Here is a 20,717-nt window from a genome sequence, read left to right as displayed (position 1 = left end):
GGTTCAAGCTTTGAAGAAAGTGAACACTCATTTGAGTTTTTTAGCCATTCAATCAGGGTAAAAATACGGAAAGGATCGGGCTGATGCCTTTATGGCTCAGTTCTGTCTCCATATCACTTGACCCCATCCTGTTGCTAGTAAATCGGAAGCACAGTGGGCTCCCTGCTTATGCCACAAACATGCATGGATTCACCTTTGCTGCTGCTCTGTGTGTTTGCTCTTAACGTGTTGAGGCTTCAGAAATTATGCATGCACCGGTTTATTTTTAGAACAACTGAACGGAAGAATCGGATGGAGACGTCGACAGACGACGAATCACTGCACACAAAGCGTTCACAGTATTTCTGTTTGTTCTCTGCGCATTACTCTGCGCTATGGAGGACATGCTAATGATACTTATCAGAAATTGCCACTGAGCTGTAGATTTGATGTCTGCTGCTGTAATTACAGCAGCAGGGGGAGCTGGACTCCACCAGGTTGCGGTTTGATTGGATGGTAAAGCTGTGGGCGGATTTGCGCTGACGTTGTCCATACTCGGGATTAACTTGTTTTTATGTCGCCATATCTATCACATATTGCACCGGATAGCTCGATCAGCTGCAGTTTGTTTATAAAGAGTCTTGTTTAGCTTATTCAAACCTTGAATCAGTCTTGTGCCTACTTTACGCATGAAACTGTGGATAGGCTACCGTGAAGTGCCTGGATGAAGAGCAGACGGTGCACTGAGGTTACAGTGCTGATGTCCTGTCACACTGATGGGGGCCGACAGCAGTAAAAACAGGAAGGTGAGTTTAAAAAGGTGTGACGCACGAAGGGCGGGAGGGGGTCTCTGCTTCCATGGGATGATTTGGCTCCAGAAGTCACCAGGTTACAACTATGGCATCAGGGATGTTAGTGTTTTGACGTTTTCCTCAGTAGCATATTGAATTCAAGTGTAGTCAAAATGCCTACTTAATGATGCATTAGCAGGCAATTAAACACTTGAAGCTATGCCTTAAAATAATTTCTGTTGTCTTCCAGAAGTACCTGTAATCATGAAGCTTTTACTTTGAAAGCGAAATCGCCCCGCTTCCGGTATTGAAATCTATAATCTGTTGGAAATCGAACACCGTATAACTATACTGTCCAAATGAAATCCTATCGCCGTGCAGTATCTTGTCAGCGCCAGGCGGATGTCGCATTAATGGCAGTTGTTTCTGCTGAGTGACCATGGATGTGTCCCTTAATTTGGCTCAGATGATAATAACATCCTGCATGGTTGATTACACACATCTTGCACCACAGATCTGTTGTGCAGCCCAGGGGAGAGTGGGGGTGAAGGGCTCTGTGACCGACTGACTGCAGATTGGATGAAGACCTTTTTTTCTCTCTCTCTTCGTTAAAGCACAAATGAGAGCAGGAGTGTTTATGTGAAACCTGAAATGTGAAATCATGTGAAATCTGTTGGCTGCTGAGCTCCAGTGATGTATTTTAGTGGGTTTGCGCAAGGTCGCAAAGTCATGAAGATGTGAAATCAGATGAAAGTGTGATGTATTGGGACTGCAGGGCCAGATTCATGACTTCTCTAACCTCTGGTAGTTTATATCATAGGCCTACTGTGAGAAATCTTGAGTTGCCTCTTGTTTTTGTCACCACATGTAATTCAGAGCAGTGAAGGAAATCATTGACTGAAACAGATTTGGAGGTTGATCAAGCAGGTTGATCGAAAATTTGTAATTCAGAAAATGTTTATCATACACAGGTTATGCCCAGTTTATTAAATGGAGCTACGCACTGTAGTCCAACTGCAGAGGAGCTGTGTTTGCACCCAACACCCAGTGCATGTACATGTGTCTGCATATTAAGCAATACTAAGTCAACTTTCTCTGGTTAAAATAGTGAATAAACACACATCTTTAAAAAACCTGCCTTTGTCCTGCATGGCTCATACCAGCACTGTTTGCTCTTGATTTTCTGCTTTTCTCAGTGCACGTTTGCCTTGATAAGTTTTGATACTTGTTCTTGTGTAAAACAGCTTGAACACTGTGACCAGTGAAGGTCAGTGGAGAAACAGTGTTTATCAAAACTGTAAAAACTGGCTACAACATGCAGATGCTGTGTAAGCCCTTAAAGATCTTGGTAGGTTTTACTTGTTCGAGCTTGTTCACTGAGATGATCCATAATCATCCATGGTAATAACACCGCAGAGCCATAAGCTAGTGTTTTTCTTGTTGCACCTGCACCTATTAACCTGTACCATAATGGCTTCTTAATGGCTTCGCTCTCCTCTGACTCCCCTACAGAGGTCTGCTGAGGGGCAGGTGGATGAGGACTTGTCATCTGGATGGCGTGGTTTTCTCTCCAGCATGGGTCTATCTATCCCAGCAGGTCTCTGTCGCCTGGCCCCACCTGCCCTGCGTCTGGGCCATCGTCGCATGCTCCAAGCCAAGAACCCCGACATCCCAGAGCACGTCCTGAGGTTGGCGGGAGTCGGCCCAGACAAGCTGAGAGCGGAGTGGAGCCTGCCAGCGTTCATTGCCATGTTCCTGCCTGAATTCCCTCACAAAACTGTGCCTGGGCATGAGCACTTTCAGGTAGATCTCAGTTCCAACATAGGTACCAGTACTGTATCAGGCTTGATTTGATTGGGTGTTTTTCTTTCTGTCCGTCTCTGTATTTGTTTTTCATTAGGTGTTGAGTTACATCGCCAAAGGTTCGTTTGGACCCATTCTGAAAGTGAAGGACAAGAGCAAACAAAAAACATATGCAGTCAAAGTGAGTCTTCCGTCTGAATCTCATTTTTTTAATGTGTTCATATGATTGATTGAAGCCATGAAAGAACAGCCAGTTCATTAGCTTGTGAAAATGGTATGTCCAGTCTGACGGTCTGAGATGACTTGATACTTTCACTGACTATGCAAAGTGACTGTTTGTAGGCATGTCAATATACTTCAGTACAGTCCCCTGTTTAATTCATCTCAATGTTTTTGTCATCCATCAGGTTATACCTAAATCTGAGATTCTAAGACTTGGCGTCTTGGAGCAGTCTAAAGAAGAAGTTATAGTCCAGGTAGGTACTCAGAACATGCCTCGAAAATAATTGTGAGTTTGTAGACGTTAGAAAAAATAGAGTCTCGAAAGTTTTTAAGACATTAATTTGTGCCTTTGAGAGGACTTTGTTTTGGAGATGGAAACTAAAGCACCCAAATTCATCAGTGAACCAGAGCTTCCTGAGACATTTTGTATTCAGTAATAAGTTTTGAAAATAAGACTATTATATATTATTATTATAGATAAAACTGAAGCATATACTGTGAAGGGATTCTGAACTCATCTGATATGTTGTGGGACACAGTATAGTGAGTTTGATGAGGTGATACGCTCTTTTTATTTGCTCTTCCAAACATGTCAGTTGAAGTCTTTGAAGTTCACCAAACAGACCTGAAATCACTGAAGTTGTGGGTGAAGTCATTACTCAGAAATATAGTTGGACCCAGTGAAGAAAAAAGTCTAGACCGCTTTTTGATCACTGGCCGAAATTGAGATTTTTCAGATTGATTTTGGACCTTTGCCCACAGCGTCAGGTTCGCCATCCATTTGTCCATGACCTCCAGGACTGCTGGCAGACTCAGCACCACCTCTACATTAGTGAGTCAGCCAGAGACCGGTGACCCAATCCAACCCAGATCCACAATCCAAAACCCCTTCACTCCACCTTTTCTCACCTTAACACTGGTAGCCTTGTTCAGAATTTACCCACAATCCCCGACCCAGCACCTAGAACACAATGACCAAAGAACAGGTTTCAGTTATGTCTTTTTATTCTGAATGCTTTCCCTATATAGTCAGACTTAAACTGCTATAGCTCAGCATCCTGAATCTTCCATTGCCTGTCCCTGCTTTGCCCTTTTCCACTCTCCCAGAGTAGTTACCCTTTTTCCCAAATCAGCCACTGACTCAGAAAGCGTGACCCAGTTTGTTTGCATCCCCACCCCCTGTGAAAAGAGAGTGTTAGCCCGGGGTCCAGATGTTGAACACTGCTGCAGCTCAACAAGACCACACGTGCCACATTCAGAAGAGACGCCCCTGCTGGCTTAAACAGTGAATCATCACTGAATCATTAAGCCATAAATGTAGATATGGGGCATATTCAGAGCAGATCAGGGCCATATAAAGCCACCCTGCTGCATTATGAAGGTAGATGAGAGTTATTGTTGACTTGTTCAATATGAGTCAGAACTTCGGACAATGCTGTACCACTGTTGTATCGCAGCCCAGTTAGCGATGTCAAGGCCAAATGTTTCATTTCTTCTTTTGTTGCCTATAGTAGCAATCAAAAATGATTACTGTCTCCAAGCAGAGAAGGATGATCCTTTTTTCCACATAACTTTTCACTTCTGCACCCCAACCCACTTTAACCTTTATTTTTCAAGTAAGTATTTTTACAGTAAATGAGCTTTGTTAGGTTTGTAGTGGGATGTAGTTTTACACTGTCCTCACTTCCAGACTGCACTTGTCTTTCCAAATTTGTTTCACCGATGTGTGTGTTCCACATTCCCTCTGACCTTCCCTTTCCCTCACACCTCATTTTACATGACAGAGGCATGTCTGAATGCTGTCTCTGCTCCCACAGTGTGTGAGTACTGCAGCACAGGTGACCTGTACACCTACTGGCAGATGATTGGTCAGTTCACGGAGGACACAGTACAAGTGTTTGCAGCAGAGCTGGGATGTGCCCTCGGTGCGTATGCTACATAATACAAAGTATATTAACAGAAAAGGTTTAGCCTACTTGCATGTTGTAAAACTGCACCTTTCTCCTCAACTATCATAATTAGATCAAAGATGTCTATTAGAAATTTTCATTAGCTAACAGTATTTAACTGAAAGTAATTATAAAAAAGTAAGTAAAAAAATAAAGTGAGATGAGCTCTCAAAGGATCCCCTACAGCATTTTGGTTCTCTGGTTGAGTTTTTTTTAGGTTTATTTTTATGTTCCTCTTTTATGGTTTCTCACAGGCTTTCTGCATGACTTTGGGATCATCCACCGAGATGTGAAGGTGAGAGAGGGAGGTTATTCACAAGTTTGGGATGAAAAGTGACATTTTACAAGAAAAATATTTCTTTTTAACAACAGCTATAGATTACATTGGGTTTAACAATTAATAAAGGTAGTTCTATTCTGTCAAACATTTTCCTCATCCACCATGAGATCAATGTGTCAAACAGCAACAACAGAACAAGACATCACCCAGTAACATAAATGCAAAACCAAATGGTAAATATGAATCCTAACAGATCTACAGCTAACACGTGTCAGCTAAAACGTGTTTATGAGCAAGATTTCAAATAAATTGATGCATCAAATAGTGCAAAAAAAGAAAAGAAATGCTACACGCCTTCTGATTGTCCTGATAAAGGGCTTTTAGCTTGTCCCTCTGGTAACTGCTATATTTAAATGTATGGCAAACTCAGCATTGTTTGTGCATCTTCCATGTTTTAAAAAGACAATCTAAATTCTACTAGTTCTTCTAGTTTGTTAGTCAGTGCATTCTTGTGTTTCATTCATTAGCATTTTAATAATAAATTTAAGGCTCAAGAAAATCATCTACAGTATTCTTAATGTAATTAATTTGGTACACTGGTGAATATGGCTGGTTGTCTAATTCAAGCTTTTTGGCACTTTCTGTGTAGATGGAGAATATCCTGCTGACAGACAACGGTGAGTTAAATTCCCCAGCAGAGAGCAGCATATGACTGGTACAGCATGGAGGAGGGATGCACAGAACCTTCCAGAGAACGTCCTACACAGCTGTCAGTCAATACACATCAGCGTGAACAGTGCTTCTGCTGGCACCGACAGCGTTTCTATCCAACTACATTCACTAATGAGATCATATTGTGATGGGAATAATTGGATATTTGACACCATTTGTAACTGTATCAGTAAGAAGAATCTGAATCTAGAGAGTGGTGTCACGCGTGCATAATGATATAGAGAAAATGGTCTGTTCTAGGACACCTCCGCTTAGCTGACTTTGGTTTGTCCCGTCGCCTGGAGAGAGGAGGGAGAGCTTTTACCATTTGTGGTACCATCCAATACATGGGTGAGCAATACTCCACCACATCCCCCCAACATCCAGCTCGGTAGTTAATCTTGTCAGATCACGTTTGTGATGATTTTTGGTGCATTATTTTAATCTATAACACAAGGAAATTTGTATAATAATGTACAAATGCATAATACATCCTGTGCTGTGAGCATGCTCTGCCTGCTCTGCAGCCCCAGAGGTGCTCAGTGGTGGACCCTACAATCATGCAGCTGATTGGTGGTCGCTGGGAATTCTGCTTTATTCATTGGCTACTGGGAAGGTGAGGTCTTGTTTTCAGTAGACTCACTGTGTCTTGCATGATAAGCAGATATTACTCACTTATTTTTCCAGTGACATTTTGCTGTAAAAATTTTGCTATAAAAGAATATTGTGTGAAATTCTTTTAATGCTTCCTTCATGATATAATTTTATGTGTAAGTCGTGATAAAATTTGAAACATTTAAATTGAAATTACACTATTTAAGCGCTATATGTTTGCGTAGATTTAGTCATATGTTTTGCCATGTAAAACTCTAAAACCTGGCAATCTGGTAATGACTTAAAAAACCTTAATTTTCTCTCTTTGTGTACCTTAAACTCTCCTCAGTTCCCGGTGCCTCCAGAATCAGACCACTGCAGTATGCTCAGGAAAGTCAGGAGTTTTCCCTATGAAATGCCTCTCAGCTTCAGCCCCCCACTTGCCTTGCTAATAACCGAGGTAATTGCGCAAAGTGTGATCATATTATTTCTAAACATTCAACTCTACACTACATGCACCATGATCGACTAACCGCTCAGATTGGTTCTATGTCTCATGATGACCTCCACACATTTCTCTGTCCAGCTTTTGTGCAAGAATCCCTTCCGCCGCCTGAGGACCCTCGAACGTTTCAAGCGCCAAACCTTCTTCCATGGAACAACCTTTGACCTCGCCCTGCTGCAGCGCCAACCTGTGAAGGTAACTGATGAATGTTTGTGTAGCCCGTACTAGTCAGACTGTTGAAGAAAAGTTCATTATGGCAACAAAGTGAAATGATGTTTTGTCGTCACTCTTCAGGTGATCCTGGAGCTGAGAGAGAGACCAGACAGAGCTGCCAAAGCTCGACGAGGCCTCACTTTGTCCCTGCAGCCTCTCAAGGGCTTCGACTATGACTCGTTCCTCAGCCCTCCCGCCACACCAGACACGCACCTGGACGCCGGCGCTAAAACTAAACCAGCAGGGCCACTACTGGGCCCAGCACTCCCACTGCAGCCTGCTCAGGAAAAAGGCCCACGCAGAGAAGTGTTTGTGTGATGAACTTTGAGTTTACAGTATGGTTACTAAGACATTAAAGGTAACTTGTATGTATTTCTGCACACTTATTCGCCCTCACACACAGGCGTGGTGCGCCTTCTAAAATATCTTATTTAGTAAAAGCCAAAACAGCTGATTATGATTTAATTTGATCTATAGTTTACAATGGAATGATTTATTTGACTAAAGATCACCACTCCCCAACTTGTATTGGTGGGTTTTATGTTTTTTTACTGGTCTTTTTGTTTTTGTTACTTGTTTGCCTTTCTCCATTGAGCACCTTTTCAGGCATACTGTATTTGCTCAATATTTGTGCAAGACAGATTGCAGTATTGTCCACTTAATTTCAGTTTTCCCACTGATTGTCATGGTTGCTCTGTTAATACATAATTCAACTGCTATCAGGTTCCCCCAACATGGAATAGTTAAGCTGTTTGATACACCGAGATTATTTATTTATTTCTTACAACAGCCTACACATACAAGTAGAAAACCAAACAAACTCTTTGAACAGATCGAGTGTATTTCTGAGCTTCTGCCTTTATTTTCATGTATGATTATAAAACTGTTTTGGCAGAACTCCTTGCCTCATCTTTCTCAGTCATTATGCTGTGATCTTTACTATAAAAGCTATTGTGTACCTTTATTAATGCTGTGATTTAAACTTTCCCAAACGTGACCTTTGCTGCCTAAATTCTGTAGCAGAAGAAACCTCTCTCCTTCTGTTCTCCTCCTGTACGATGTGCGACTCAGGTGTGTACTCGCTGGTTTTCCCAGGTCAGCCTTGAATTTGACTCCGAGGTGGCACCCAGCTGTGCAGATCTGAGCTGGTGCTGTAGGGTTGAATGAACAACAGTATTGTTTACCTCCAGTTAACTTTTTCACAGATACAGGGCTTTTTCTATTGTCCAAGGCTGCCGTGATCCTGTCCACCAATTGCACCCTGATGCACTTACCTGATCGTCAGATTATGTTATGATTTTGTAAAGTATGCCCTGGCATGTACCCAGAATGCCTCACATGTTTCACCCCGAGCTTGCTTTTTTGTCACAAAATGCTTATTTATAAATTCCTCTTTATAAAGTTTATATGAATATTTGGATGCTATTTGTTGTCATATGTTATGTTACAATGTATTTTTGTAAATACCATGTAGCACAGAGGAAATATTAAATTCTTGTTGTACAGCCATCTTCTGATTCGGATGTTTTGTCTTTGTGGGGTGTAAAAATGGGGCCCTGAAATAGTTTCATATCAGTCAGTGAAGAGAAACTCGTCATTGTGTCACTTCTCCTTTCAAATGTGTCACCTTGTTTCTGCAGACAGATAGCATGCCCAGGTCTGATTAAGCAAATACAATTTGTAATTCAAGAACAATTTTAAGGTGTTTGTACTTTAGTTTACTCTTACTTCAGTATACTTGAATGTTTCCATTTCATGATAACATATACTTTAACTGTATTTCATTTCAGAGGGTAATGTTGCACCTTTTACTCCACTACATTTATGTGAAAGCTATAGTTTGTAGTCATTTATTGCTTAATATTGTAGAAATCCTATTTTCATGATATAAAATATACCTTGTTTAACAGTTCATTCAACCATCCAGAAGCACATAAAATATTAAATTTAGCTTAATTTACCAACTTTAATATTAAAGCACTGCTTACAGTAATTCAGTATTATAAGTGATAAGTGTATTTGATAAGTGTATTTTGCCAGTAACACTCAAAAAAATTTGAAATGCAGGATTTAAACTCGGTAGCAGGTAGCACAAACCTTCTGGCATATGTTAGCATAGTATAGAAAGATATCAATACTTAAATCAGTAGGCCTATACATTAGAATAGATTGGATGGTCCATTTACTCTCAAAGGGCTGCAGACATGGATAATACTAAAGTAGGCTATGTGATTGGCAAGTCCTGAACTTCATTCCCTCCAGCAACAGCACTGGGTCTTTGTTAATCAGAATCTCTACTGATAAGTTATAAAAACTGAAGAATTTCCCTTTGGGGATAAATAAAGGAATTCTGATCTGATCTGAAAGTGAATCTGAGGTAAATCAGATAGGCCTACGGAAATACCTGGAGACTTGTAGTCACACATCACCAGACAGAATTTGAATTTTGATTCACTGATCTATAGTAATCTACAAATATGTAGATCTATTTTTTTATGAATTCTCTGGATTGGGATGTCCAGTTTCTTTGTTATATAAACCAATATAAAATCCTGCCATTAGGATATAATTTTGATGCTGGCCTTTTTTTGTTTCACTAAGCTTTCAAGCTGAGAAAAGAAGAGCTGAGGACTTTTCTTGGTTTCTACAAAGATGCAGAATCATGCTGCATGCTCTGAGCAGTGATGCCATGCAGCGCATGCGCGTAGACCACCTCAGTCCGTTTCGTCACATGACGCAGGGGGGAGAGCTCCGCCCCCGGCTTCAGGGTTTTGTAAAGGGTCACGTTGCGCTGCAGCAGTGAAACAGGAGTCCCCCGCATCCTCGGCACTCAGCTCACCTGCTCTTTCTGCGCCCAGACACCCATTAACAGGTAAGAATAAACACCCATCTGATCAATACGACAACCTCAAACACTCTTAATTGATCATAGATAGATGATGTTAGTATAATGACGATGATGGTCATGGGATGCTGCTCCTCATCACATAAAGCTAACTTCATCCTCCTAGCTAGTTAGTCATAAATTAACAGCAAACGTTCGCAGATTACCTGTGGCGTGTGTGTCGTCGCGTAGTAAATTACTTTGACATAAAAGCCAATAAAGTTTACCCTCTTCTGGGATTGTGGGAAGTTGCGTATTTCAGTCCATCCTCGAAATACGCAACAGGAAGGGCGTAAAAATGGTGACCTTCAGAGATGAAAATGAACACAGAAGAGTGTGTTGCGTCAGATTGCAGTTAAAATCGACATGGTCTTATTTTATATGTTTAACGTGAGTCAATTGTGGTGACTAATCCGGATGGCAGTAGTGTCAGTATCCTGTCGGTGTGTATCTGTGCTTCAGCACGTAGACCTCCGCCGATGTGATGGGAGGAGGGGCGGGCAGGAGGAGGATATTAAACGTGTAATTAATGTAAAGCACACACATATAGCTTCACATATATATACAGTTGCACCGTCAATATAGATAGATAGAAGCAAAATTCATTTCATTCATCGTTTCAGCTTTATTTAAGACTTAATAATCATTTTATTATTTTCTTTATCAAGCATTTTGCATACAAAAATTCCTAGTGAGAAACACTCCAAAGTTTATCATCAAAGAAGGCTATGAAACCCTGAAAATAGAATTTTATGTTAAAAATAACTTGATTATGGTAATAGTTGAGTATTCATTTTCTTTCGATCAACCAACTGAATCGATTGATCATTTAAGTTCTAGAGTAAAGAATATCATATATGAACGTAGGTAGGTGAACCATGAATCCAGACTTACCTTGTCATTACTTTTTTTCATGTTTCTTTGTTGTTCTGCTCTATATGCAATGTTTTCAAACTATAAAGCAAATTATATATTTTTAAATATAGCTCATTTTATCAGACTTTAAAGGGGAAATTTCCACCCAGTCATCCACGCATTTTCACCAGTGTCAACCTTTGTCCGAATGCAATGCACGCAGCCTTGACATCTGCCATAGGCTGTTGTATCAGAGCACTGAATGGGAAACAGTGCTCCTGCTAGCACTGCTGGATCAAGGCCCGAAGATAGAAACAGACCCAACACTGAGACGTGCATCAAGGCCAGCAGCCCATCTGGTAACAAAACAGCGCACCAAGCAGGCTTTTTTGCTTTTGACTAGTGCTCTCCTGCAGGAGCCATTTCACCTCCTTAAAGTTATGCATCTTGCAATTTAGAGAAAATAGCAAGGTGGGTAAGCCTCCAAGTGGTCATAATGAGACAAGGCAAGCACACCACCCGTCCTGATTATCATTATAATATTAACTATCAATAAATGTTTCTAGCTTGAGTTTGGGTAGATACCCTGAGTTTACTCCTCCACCCCCACCCACACAAGTTCCTGCCTACAGCCTTATAATTAATAGGCAACATAGCATGCAAGCTTCAAAATATATTACAGTTTAAGGCTTACAGCAGTGCTTCAAAAAAGACCAGCTGCAGCATGATTTGCATAGATGTAGATGTATGTTCTGCATTGAGTTTGATGTTTATGTATATGTGATCTGTAACTGCATATTGGGTGAGTATGTGAGCATATGCAGCCTCACAGAGAAAAAGAGACTGATTGACTGCTGTAGTGTAAAGAACGCAGTGTGAAATCTGGTCTAATCATGCTGCCCTTTCTAAAGTGAAATCTTTAGAGTCTTTAGAAGCAACAGATATGTGATGGCTTGGTCATGTTAAGTCTGAGTCATATAAATATGATTGCTATGTGCTGCATTCACTTGAACTTTACTGAAAGTATTATTTAGCATTCAGGGATCAGTTTTTTTGAGTTGTCCTGCACAACGCTTCAGTAGGGAGTTGGCCGTTGCATCTTGATGTCGCAGTGCAGAAATGTTGTTTGTCTTGTTGAGGGGTGACCACTGTGCAACAGGCTTAAATGAAAATCACTGAGAGACGTGATGGAGAGACAGTTAAGACAGCTATATATTAATATCAGCTGTCATTCTGTCATATCTCTTGCAAATTTCTCAGATTTCATCCCATTTAGACTGTCTCATTTTAATTGAAGGGATTCCAAAAAAGCTTTTTTTCCCCATGGCCAAAAATAAACTGCTTGTCACTGAGAAGTGCATTATAAAAGCTACACTTGTCATATCATTCAGTGATGTCCTTCATCAGAAGGTAACCCCTGCACACTGTACTGCACTGTCTGGAAGATAAACCTTGTTCCCATTGGTAGTGTGTGATAATAGCATCACAAGGTTGTTTATTTTAGATCATGTCAAAATGAGATTTTTGCAGATTAAGAAAAAGACTCTTCAAGCAGACATTTCAGTATTTGTAATGCTGAAGTGTCCTTGAGCAAGAGGAAAGACAGATTACTTCCTTTATCTTAACAGAAACGGTTAACATATTTGGAAACTTGTATATTGCTAGCCTGATAGTATATAGTACAGGTTTAGGATAGATTTCTGTGAGCATTCCATGCTTCAGTAATCATAAGATGTACAGTAGTTACTTAAAAGTTATAAATAACAGAAACTTTGATTTATTTCACTTCACTTTAAGGTTATACTTAACCCCAGGGGTGGTAACAAAATTTGGCATCGTCCCTCACCATGATGTTTGTGTTTTTGTATTCATCCATACATGCAACCATCATATAACATCTGACTTGAGCATTTGGAATGAATATGTTTGTGTTAGAGCCTTTACTATAAGTGACAGATGAGTTTAATGCTCACTCGTGAAGCCTCTTCAGTTGCTTTCGTTCTGGTTCTTTGAAGCATTTCATCAGGACCACCAAAAATTGACTCCTGCAACAGATGAACTTATTCAGGCATGTGCAAAAATCAAACTCTGTCATCAGACTAAAGAATAATGAACATAATGTGACAATGAGCCTCCATTATGTTACCAAAATGTGGTTGACCTGACAGTTTCCCATCAGGCCTTTCAAAAGCTTAGAGTGAGATAATTGTGATGACGCTTACTTTTCAGGCCCTGCAGAATTTAAAAACAAGTATGTTTCTTTAAATTTTTTTCTTTTTTAAAGAAGAAATAAAGATTTTCTTTGTTTGCCACTTGAGTAAATGAGATCTGGAGCAGCATACTAAAATAAATTAATGAAGTCAAATAGTTGGTGAAAGATGCTTACCAGTTTCATTTAATGAGAAAACCCGTTGAATGAAATCTTCTGTATCTTTACCACTGAACTCCGAACTGAACTCCGTTTTTAAGTTTGTCATATCTGGGGTGCAGGTCCTGCCTGCCGTAAGTATTAACTGGGAACATAAGCACATGAACAACAGATACTAAAATAAAAAACGTTATCATTGCCTCCTGAGTCCATCAATAACTGTGTGACCAAAAATGCTGACATTCACCGAAGCTGATTTGTCTTGTATTTTGTGTCTTTTACAGTTCTCATTTGCAGTAATTAAGCTGGTTTATCCTGGTTTATTCCAACCAGTAACTGAGAGTAACTGAGACCAGAGAGGAATATGAGCCAGGCCAGACAGTGCACACACCTGGCAGTCACCTGACAGTGGTGTCTAGTCTGAGTCCTGCTTCTATCTGGTGGATTTGACCCTGGGTGATTGTTGAATGTTGGTGCACAACAGGAAATCCATAAAGAAGCTTTGATTCTGAGACTGTCAACAAAAGCTGACATTCACATTTGAAGTTTTTAATAGCTGAAATATATTTGGTATTGTAATAACTCCCATGCCATCACACTTTTGTTGTTGTCATCTGGTTAACTCCAGATGTCTCCACCAGGTGAATTGCCCAGACAGGACAGAAGGTGTAGAAAGTATGCAATTGCACTTCCTAAATATATATATTTTTAGCAGTGTACGTGTGAACAGTGTGTTGCCAAACCTGCTACGGGCTGATCATATGTCAGAGGAAGGTGACATGCACACAGTAGGCCGTGGTCCTCCAAGGCCCTCATTTTATGCAATTGCTAACATTTTCTTTGTTGTTTTTGTGTTGAAAAATATTTTTTTTTGCATTCAAAAGCTCATGTTTGGTAACTTTCGTTTGTGTGAACATTGCATGAAATTTCGATTTCACAGTACTTTCACAGTACCAATTATTTTGCAATGTTTTCTCAGCAGAAATGCCAACACATTGAACCCAAAGTCAATGAAAACGTATTGTTGAAGCACGCAGGTGCTTCACAAAAGATATCAGCTATTTGCTGAGCATGAGTTTTGTTAACTAAGCAAGGCTGTGCACACACAAACATACTGATGCACATCACGCCTGTGCCCTTGGCTTGACCTTTATCAAGTGTAAACACCCTCTTTTATACACCAGACAGGTCTGCATGTGGTTGTAGGGCTGGTAGACTGTCCCGCTCAGGGGACATGTTGTACGCTGCAGGCCTGGCCTCTTATTTTCACCTGCATGTAGAATTTAGCCACTAGCACTGAGCCGTGCTTGACATTTGTGTTGTGGTAACTGTACACTGTTTTCATGGGGAGTCTGTGTGTGTGCTCTGAAAGTGGTTATCTCATAGGTTTAAGCTGAGGATTAACACAAAGGATATAGGGTATGTCAAGCAGTGTCCTGCCACAGCAAACCAGCCTCTGTTGAGAACCCAGTGGCCATATGAGTTCATAGTTGAGCTATGCTAAACCTTCCTGTTGTTATATTTTTGTGTTACATGAGACAGTTGTTGTGCATTTCCTGTGCAGCATACACCTCTATACACAGCTGACTGGAGCTCCCCTCTGTGTTTGTCACTAAAGGGTCAGCTTCCATCCATCAAACAGATTTGTCTGTAGCTGATCCAATATTGTTGCACATGCTGGTGAACTTGTTGAACAAAGCCATAGGCAGTGACGTCACCCTCTGGGAGCGGCTTGGCAACCGGTGCAGTCGAACAGAAAGAGAAGTCACAGCTTGTTCCCTGCAATTAGTGGGTGTGATGCATTTCAGGGATGTGAGAAAATGGGAATTTACATATCCCATTTGTGTCCTTGTTGAGTGTGTCCAGCAGTAGCTGCAGATTTAACTGAAAATGCAGCCACAGCGGGAGGTTTCAAGGACACAAGACAGGGTGATGAAAATGTGGAAGCAAGCTTCCCATTAAGCAAGGCAAAGAAATAAAAGGCCTGTATAGGTGCAGTGCACAAAGAGTGATTTAATGACATTACGGGAAACAAGTGTTGCTGAGGAGAGAGAAACCACCCAGTCCTGCAGCTATAACGAGGACTGGCAGCAGAGTATAGGAGCCTTGTTACATAATCGCTCCCTCTCTGTCTTCTGTCGTTGGGACGGGTTGGGGAGGGGAGGAGGTTACGTAACCGCTTATTTACGGCAGAGTGAAGAAGGGAATGGGTGAACAAAATAATCTGGTTTGAATCGTGTGTGTGCATGTTAGCACATCACTCTGTTGCACTAACACGGTCGGTAGGAATGTCAGTGATAAAGCTTTGTTTTGATTCTAGATGACAGTCACACAATGGCCTGTTTTACAGAGCAAATGCAGCTATTTCTGCCTTTTTTCTTTCGGGAAGCAGGAAGTACATCTTCTGCTCACAGTTGTTGGTTTCATCACATCTCTCACACACAAGCTGGGTCCTTGAATTGTGTGACTTTATGTGTCATCTTGTAAGAGTTTTGTCATTTTCACTGAGGAGGTGCTTCATGCTGCAGCGAGGCAGCCATGTTGTGGACATTAAAGGGACAAAAAACTGAGGCCAGGACTGGGCAGTCGTCCAGGTCGGCATACCATGAAACAATGTGACCTCTCCACGGTTCTCTCTCTCTCCTTTCTTTTTCAGCCGCCATGACTCACCAATACCCTGCACTTACTCCTGAGCAGAAGAAGGAGCTGCAGGACATTGCTCAGAGGATAGTAGCTCCAGGAAAAGGCATCCTTGCAGCTGATGAGTCCACTGGTATGCGTGTGTCATGTCATTAATATATTTCCTGTGAAGTTCTACATGTCCATGAAATGATATATTTAGATATGCAGACAGAGTCCTTTTAGGATCTTGTATAATATGACCCCAAGCAGCTACGTGAATGCATTATTCGTAAGACATTTCACATAATGCATGTGCTCAAAACTGGACATATCAAGCTGTCTTTGAACATTCCCTGATAATGCACACTGATCACATACACAGTTAAGTATCATAAAAATATCAATATTCAGTTGTATTCCTTTTGAAAACCATAACTCTTATCATCACATTGCACCATTTTTTATGTCGGTGTTGAGCAAAGCCAGACTGATTAGTCAAAACATTTGGGTTTTTTAATTATCCCATACTGGCAAACTGCTTTAATTAAACATTTATTCACAGAAACATTATAAACTGTGTGCAGACCTCTAATGAGGACACTTGCCTGCTACATCCTAATGATGTTATTCCAGGGTTATATTGCGTGTGTTGTGTTTACTGTTTGACACAACAATTGTCATTGTCAATGCTCATTTAAGGCTGATTTCAGTTTGTGTTTTATTTGTAAAGATCTGATTTAACTGTTGCATTACATAGTTGTTGTTTTTTTTTAATTTTGAGTCCTGCATGAATATCTTTGTGTGCGTGTGTGTTGTCTACAGGCAGCATGGCGAAACGTTTGAACCCCATCGGGGTTGAGAACACGGAGGAGAACAGGCGTCGTTACCGCCAGCTGCTCTTCACAGCTGACCAGCGCATCGACAGCTGTATCGGAGGGGTCATCTTTTTCCATGAAACCCTCTACCAGAGCACAGACGATGGCACTCCCTTCGCCAAGCTCATCAAAGACCGCAGCATCGTTGTTGGCATCAAGGTACACATTTTTCACTGTTGTAGTTAACCACCTCATTTATTTTGAAACCTCTCCACTTGAACACAGTGGGTGTGAATTAGTTTCTTTATTGAATAAGATAAGAACATAGGATGTTTTTGTACATGGTTTACCACACGCAGCCTCCTAAACTTGAGTCTGTGAAGCTGGGCCTTATTTGGTGACTGTTTTGCCTCTGAATGTCTCCACAGACACAGTGTTGATGTTAAACTACAGCTAAGTATTTCAGTTTAGTATTTCAAAACACAGCCATTTGCTTGGCTGGTAAAACCAGAACGTCTCCCACACTGTATATGGAAACACAGACTTGTTGTCAGCATGTTTAGATACACACAGACCCACCCATAACAGCAGATCAGGTTGTGAGGTGAAAGTGGGTGAAAGAGTTTTCAGGATGGCTGTTCAGCAAAGTATGTCAATATTGCATAAACTAAACTAATGTTAAGTGTACTATCAGCTGTGCAACATTATTTAAAACAGTATCTGTTTTCTTATTTACAGGTGGACAAAGGTGTTGTGCCCCTCGCTGGAACAAATGGAGAGACAACCACTCAGGGTAAGAGACATTAGGAACACACATTCTCAAAACATTTCTAACATGCTGCTGTATTTCTGATGGATGGTTTTGTGTATGTGTGTTGGAGTGTAGGCCTGGACGGGCTGTCTGAGCGCTGCGCGCAGTACAAGAAGGACGGTGCAGACTTCGCCAAGTGGCGCTGTGTGCTGAAGATCAGCGACACCACGCCTTCTGAGCTGGCCATCTTTGAGAACGCTAATGTTCTGGCACGTTATGCTAGCATCTGCCAGCAGGTTGGTGCGAGATTACTGAGCATGTTTTCTAGATAATGTGAAAGATCCTTTACAACAAATTTTTGGGGTTTGAGGACACTATGAGAAGCTCATGGCCTCTCACTTGTACCTTGTATTTTTGTCTAGAATGGTATTGTTCCTATTGTGGAGCCTGAGATCCTTCCTGATGGAGAGCATGACCTGAAGCGTTGCCAGTACGTCACTGAGAAGGTGAATTTACTGAGCAATATATATATAAGATAAGATAAGATAATCCTTTATTAGTCCCATAACTGGGAAATTACAAAACATATATATATATATATATGTACATACAACATAAACATATTAAAAATCACAGTGTTTTGACATACTCTCTCTGTCATGCTGCTAGGTGCTAGCTGCAGTGTACAAGGCCCTGTCAGACCACCATGTGTACCTGGAAGGAACACTGCTGAAACCCAACATGGTCACAGCTGGACACTCCTGCCCCACCAAGTACAGCAGCGAGGAAATCGCCATGGCTACCGTCACCGCCCTGCGTCGCACTGTGCCTCCTGCTGTCACAGGTCAGATAGACATAAGATACAAAAAGTTTGGTTGAAATCCTTCGTATACCTGTATACCGTATAAAGGATTTATGTATTAAATTGCTATTTGAAATATATAATTCTAAAAGTACGCTTGGTGATAGAGTATTGCTGCGGAACACATTGCTGTAAATTAGGGTTAAATTATTTGCAAGTGTGCCAATTGAATACTGCCCCCATTTCATGTGTAATTAGGGCCGAATTGCACATTTTTTTCTGGTAAATTACACAAGGACATTATAATGGATTTATGAACCTGCAAAATAAATCTGTTGTTACATATTTCCAGTTCATTATTTTTTTTTCCCATCGCCAGATAATAAGCAAGCCAGATAATTTCACACAGTCAATGTCACAGAGTTGAAGACTAAAATGTTCCATGAAAGCAGGCTTAAGTAAACAGACAATGTGTGTAAATGCTTGTTTCTAATTTTCTTTTTTTTTTTTCCTCAGGAGTGACATTCTTGTCCGGTGGCCAGTCTGAAGAAGAGGCCACTGTGAATCTTAATGCCATTAACAACTGCCCTCTGGCCAAGCCCTGGGCCCTGACTTTCTCCTACGGCCGCGCCCTGCAGGCCTCTGCCCTGAACGCCTGGAGAGGAGAACTGAGCAACGAGAAGGCTGCCACCGAGGAATTCGTCAAACGTGCTGAGGTCAGACAAATCAGTGGACAGACGCTTCCTAAGATGAAACTTAAAGATCCTGTCATGCAGTGTTGTTAATTTGCCTTCATGTTTTTGGTCTCGTCTTCAGGCAAATGGCCAGGCTGCGCTCGGCAAGTACGAGTCTTCTGGAAGTGGTGGCGCCGCTGCACAGTCCCTCTACGTGGCTAATCATGCCTACTAAACATCAAATTACCACATTCAACTGTGGTCTTCTCGTAGTCTTATAACTGCTCTGCTATTCCCCCTCACTCCTCCATCAATCACAGGCCTGCACTGTCTGCTGTCTTTAGAGTTGTCAGAGTTATTAAAATTACCTTATAGGACATGCGTATTTAAAAACATAATGTGAAACTAAAGGGAACAAACTTGTATTTTCTATTTAATCAAACAAATCAAAACACGTTTGAGACAATTTATGACTGAAGTGGAAAACTATTTTATGTGTCTTTAACAATTATTGGGCTCAAAGACAGAAAGATAGAGGCTGCAAAATTTTAACTGTAGACCAAGATAATCAGTCAGTATTTAATTCATGTCTCTTCTTAACTGCACCTGTCTCTATTCTTCAACCACTGCCAAGCAGGCCAGATCAGCATGTATGTGTTGGTGTTTCGCTTCTGTCAGAATGCAGTGTTGTCTCATCCTTAAAACGCTATACTAACATCCTCCCTGACAGCGGGACCAATCGATTATTAGTTGGCATCACTGTGTCCGTAAAGACAAAAGATCACATGACTTTTCAGACGGAGTTCATCTCTTGAGCGACTGTCCACAAGTGTGAAAAGCTTGTTGTATTGTCAGACAGCTCCAGCAGGGGTCAGTAGACCGCTCTGTAACAAACCACAGCACACCAGGATTCATCCAACTTTTTTGTCCTAACCTTTCTGTTCACAAGCTTTTAGTCATCACTGAAACACCTTGTGTGTCTATTCTGAGTATAACATTAGCTTTAAATTACATACAGTAATTAATGTATTCAGTTGTGTGAAGGTGTCTATATTGTATGATGCTTGTGTGTCATCCCCCTTCTGATTTCCCCCAGCACACCCCACAGGAAGAGGAGATGGTTTCTATAAGTGTACTCATAATGTGGACCAATATGTGGGGTTAACAGTGGGGGAAACGGTCACTGCTGTGTTGGAATACTGTGATGTTCGTGATGTTAATATTGTTCTTGAAGCACTTGGTGTGTCAAATAGTGGAGACAAATAAACATTAAAAACTAGCAGAGATCTTTGTGTGGCTATATTGCTGCTTTTCGTACACTGTCTGTCCCAATAATTTTTCCTGACACTTGAACAATCATGCAATAGCGTTCTTACATTACATTGTATAGTGTTGTAAGCCTAGCTCTTTCCAAACTTCCTGTTCCTCATGCCAATTTACCAAGAACACAAGCACCTGTACAAAAATACCAGAACATAAAAATATGTCACAAGCACTGATAAGCAAATTTGGTAAATATATATAGTGAAAAGTTTGTCTGACAGCCTCTGGACAACTAGGCTGAAAAAGTCACGCCCCGATGATATGATGAAGTTTGCAATGGTCGCTCATATCTATAACATACATCCGGGGCTCTGCACTGTCTGAGTGCCTCTACTATTTCAATGACCAGCTCCTCTCTTTTGGTGGTTGCTCAGACCCTGCGCCCTCTGCATGGGTTACACAGATCCTCAGGACCTTCTGCTCTTTCTATTTCACTAAGCCACTTACATGTAGAAATCAACACACAAACGTGAGGTTTGATCGTAGTAAAGTTGAAATCGATGCGAATATAAGAATATAAGAATTCCAGTGCAGTCTCATCGGTTGGTCCGTTTAATATTTTAACTGGGTGGGCCG

The 20,717-nt window shown here is 41.1% G+C and overlaps 2 protein-coding genes across 2 annotated transcripts; both read left to right on the top strand.

The window, feature by feature from the left end:
• The first annotated feature begins 76 nt into the window (after nt 1-76).
• Nucleotides 77-8,618, top strand: rskrb (ribosomal protein S6 kinase related b). Its single transcript, XM_046410269.1, has 13 exons — nt 77-785; nt 2,283-2,573; nt 2,671-2,754; nt 2,981-3,049; nt 3,558-3,627; nt 4,613-4,720; nt 4,999-5,039; nt 5,674-5,701; nt 5,997-6,086; nt 6,263-6,351; nt 6,679-6,789; nt 6,916-7,029; nt 7,129-8,618. Exons 1-13 carry the CDS (start codon nt 756-758, stop codon nt 7,363-7,365), a joined length of 1,362 nt encoding a protein of 453 aa, XP_046266225.1. The 5' UTR covers nt 77-755; the 3' UTR covers nt 7,366-8,618.
• A 1,153-nt stretch (nt 8,619-9,771) lies between these two features.
• Nucleotides 9,772-20,097, top strand: aldocb (aldolase C, fructose-bisphosphate, b). Its single transcript, XM_046410270.1, has 9 exons — nt 9,772-9,919; nt 15,811-15,927; nt 16,599-16,810; nt 17,330-17,384; nt 17,478-17,638; nt 17,765-17,848; nt 18,012-18,186; nt 18,661-18,860; nt 18,961-20,097. The coding sequence occupies exons 2-9, from the start codon at nt 15,816-15,818 to the stop codon at nt 19,051-19,053; spliced, it is 1,092 nt and encodes a 363-aa protein (XP_046266226.1). The 5' UTR covers nt 9,772-9,919; nt 15,811-15,815; the 3' UTR covers nt 19,054-20,097.
• Nucleotides 20,098-20,717: the final 620 nt, after the last annotated feature.

This window comes from Scatophagus argus, chromosome 14, assembly GCF_020382885.2.
Source record: "Scatophagus argus isolate fScaArg1 chromosome 14, fScaArg1.pri, whole genome shotgun sequence".
Taxonomy (NCBI): Eukaryota; Metazoa; Chordata; class Actinopteri; family Scatophagidae; genus Scatophagus; species Scatophagus argus.
The sequence above is the reverse complement of the archived record's forward strand: the minus strand, read 5'-3'. Positions and strand labels throughout refer to the sequence as shown.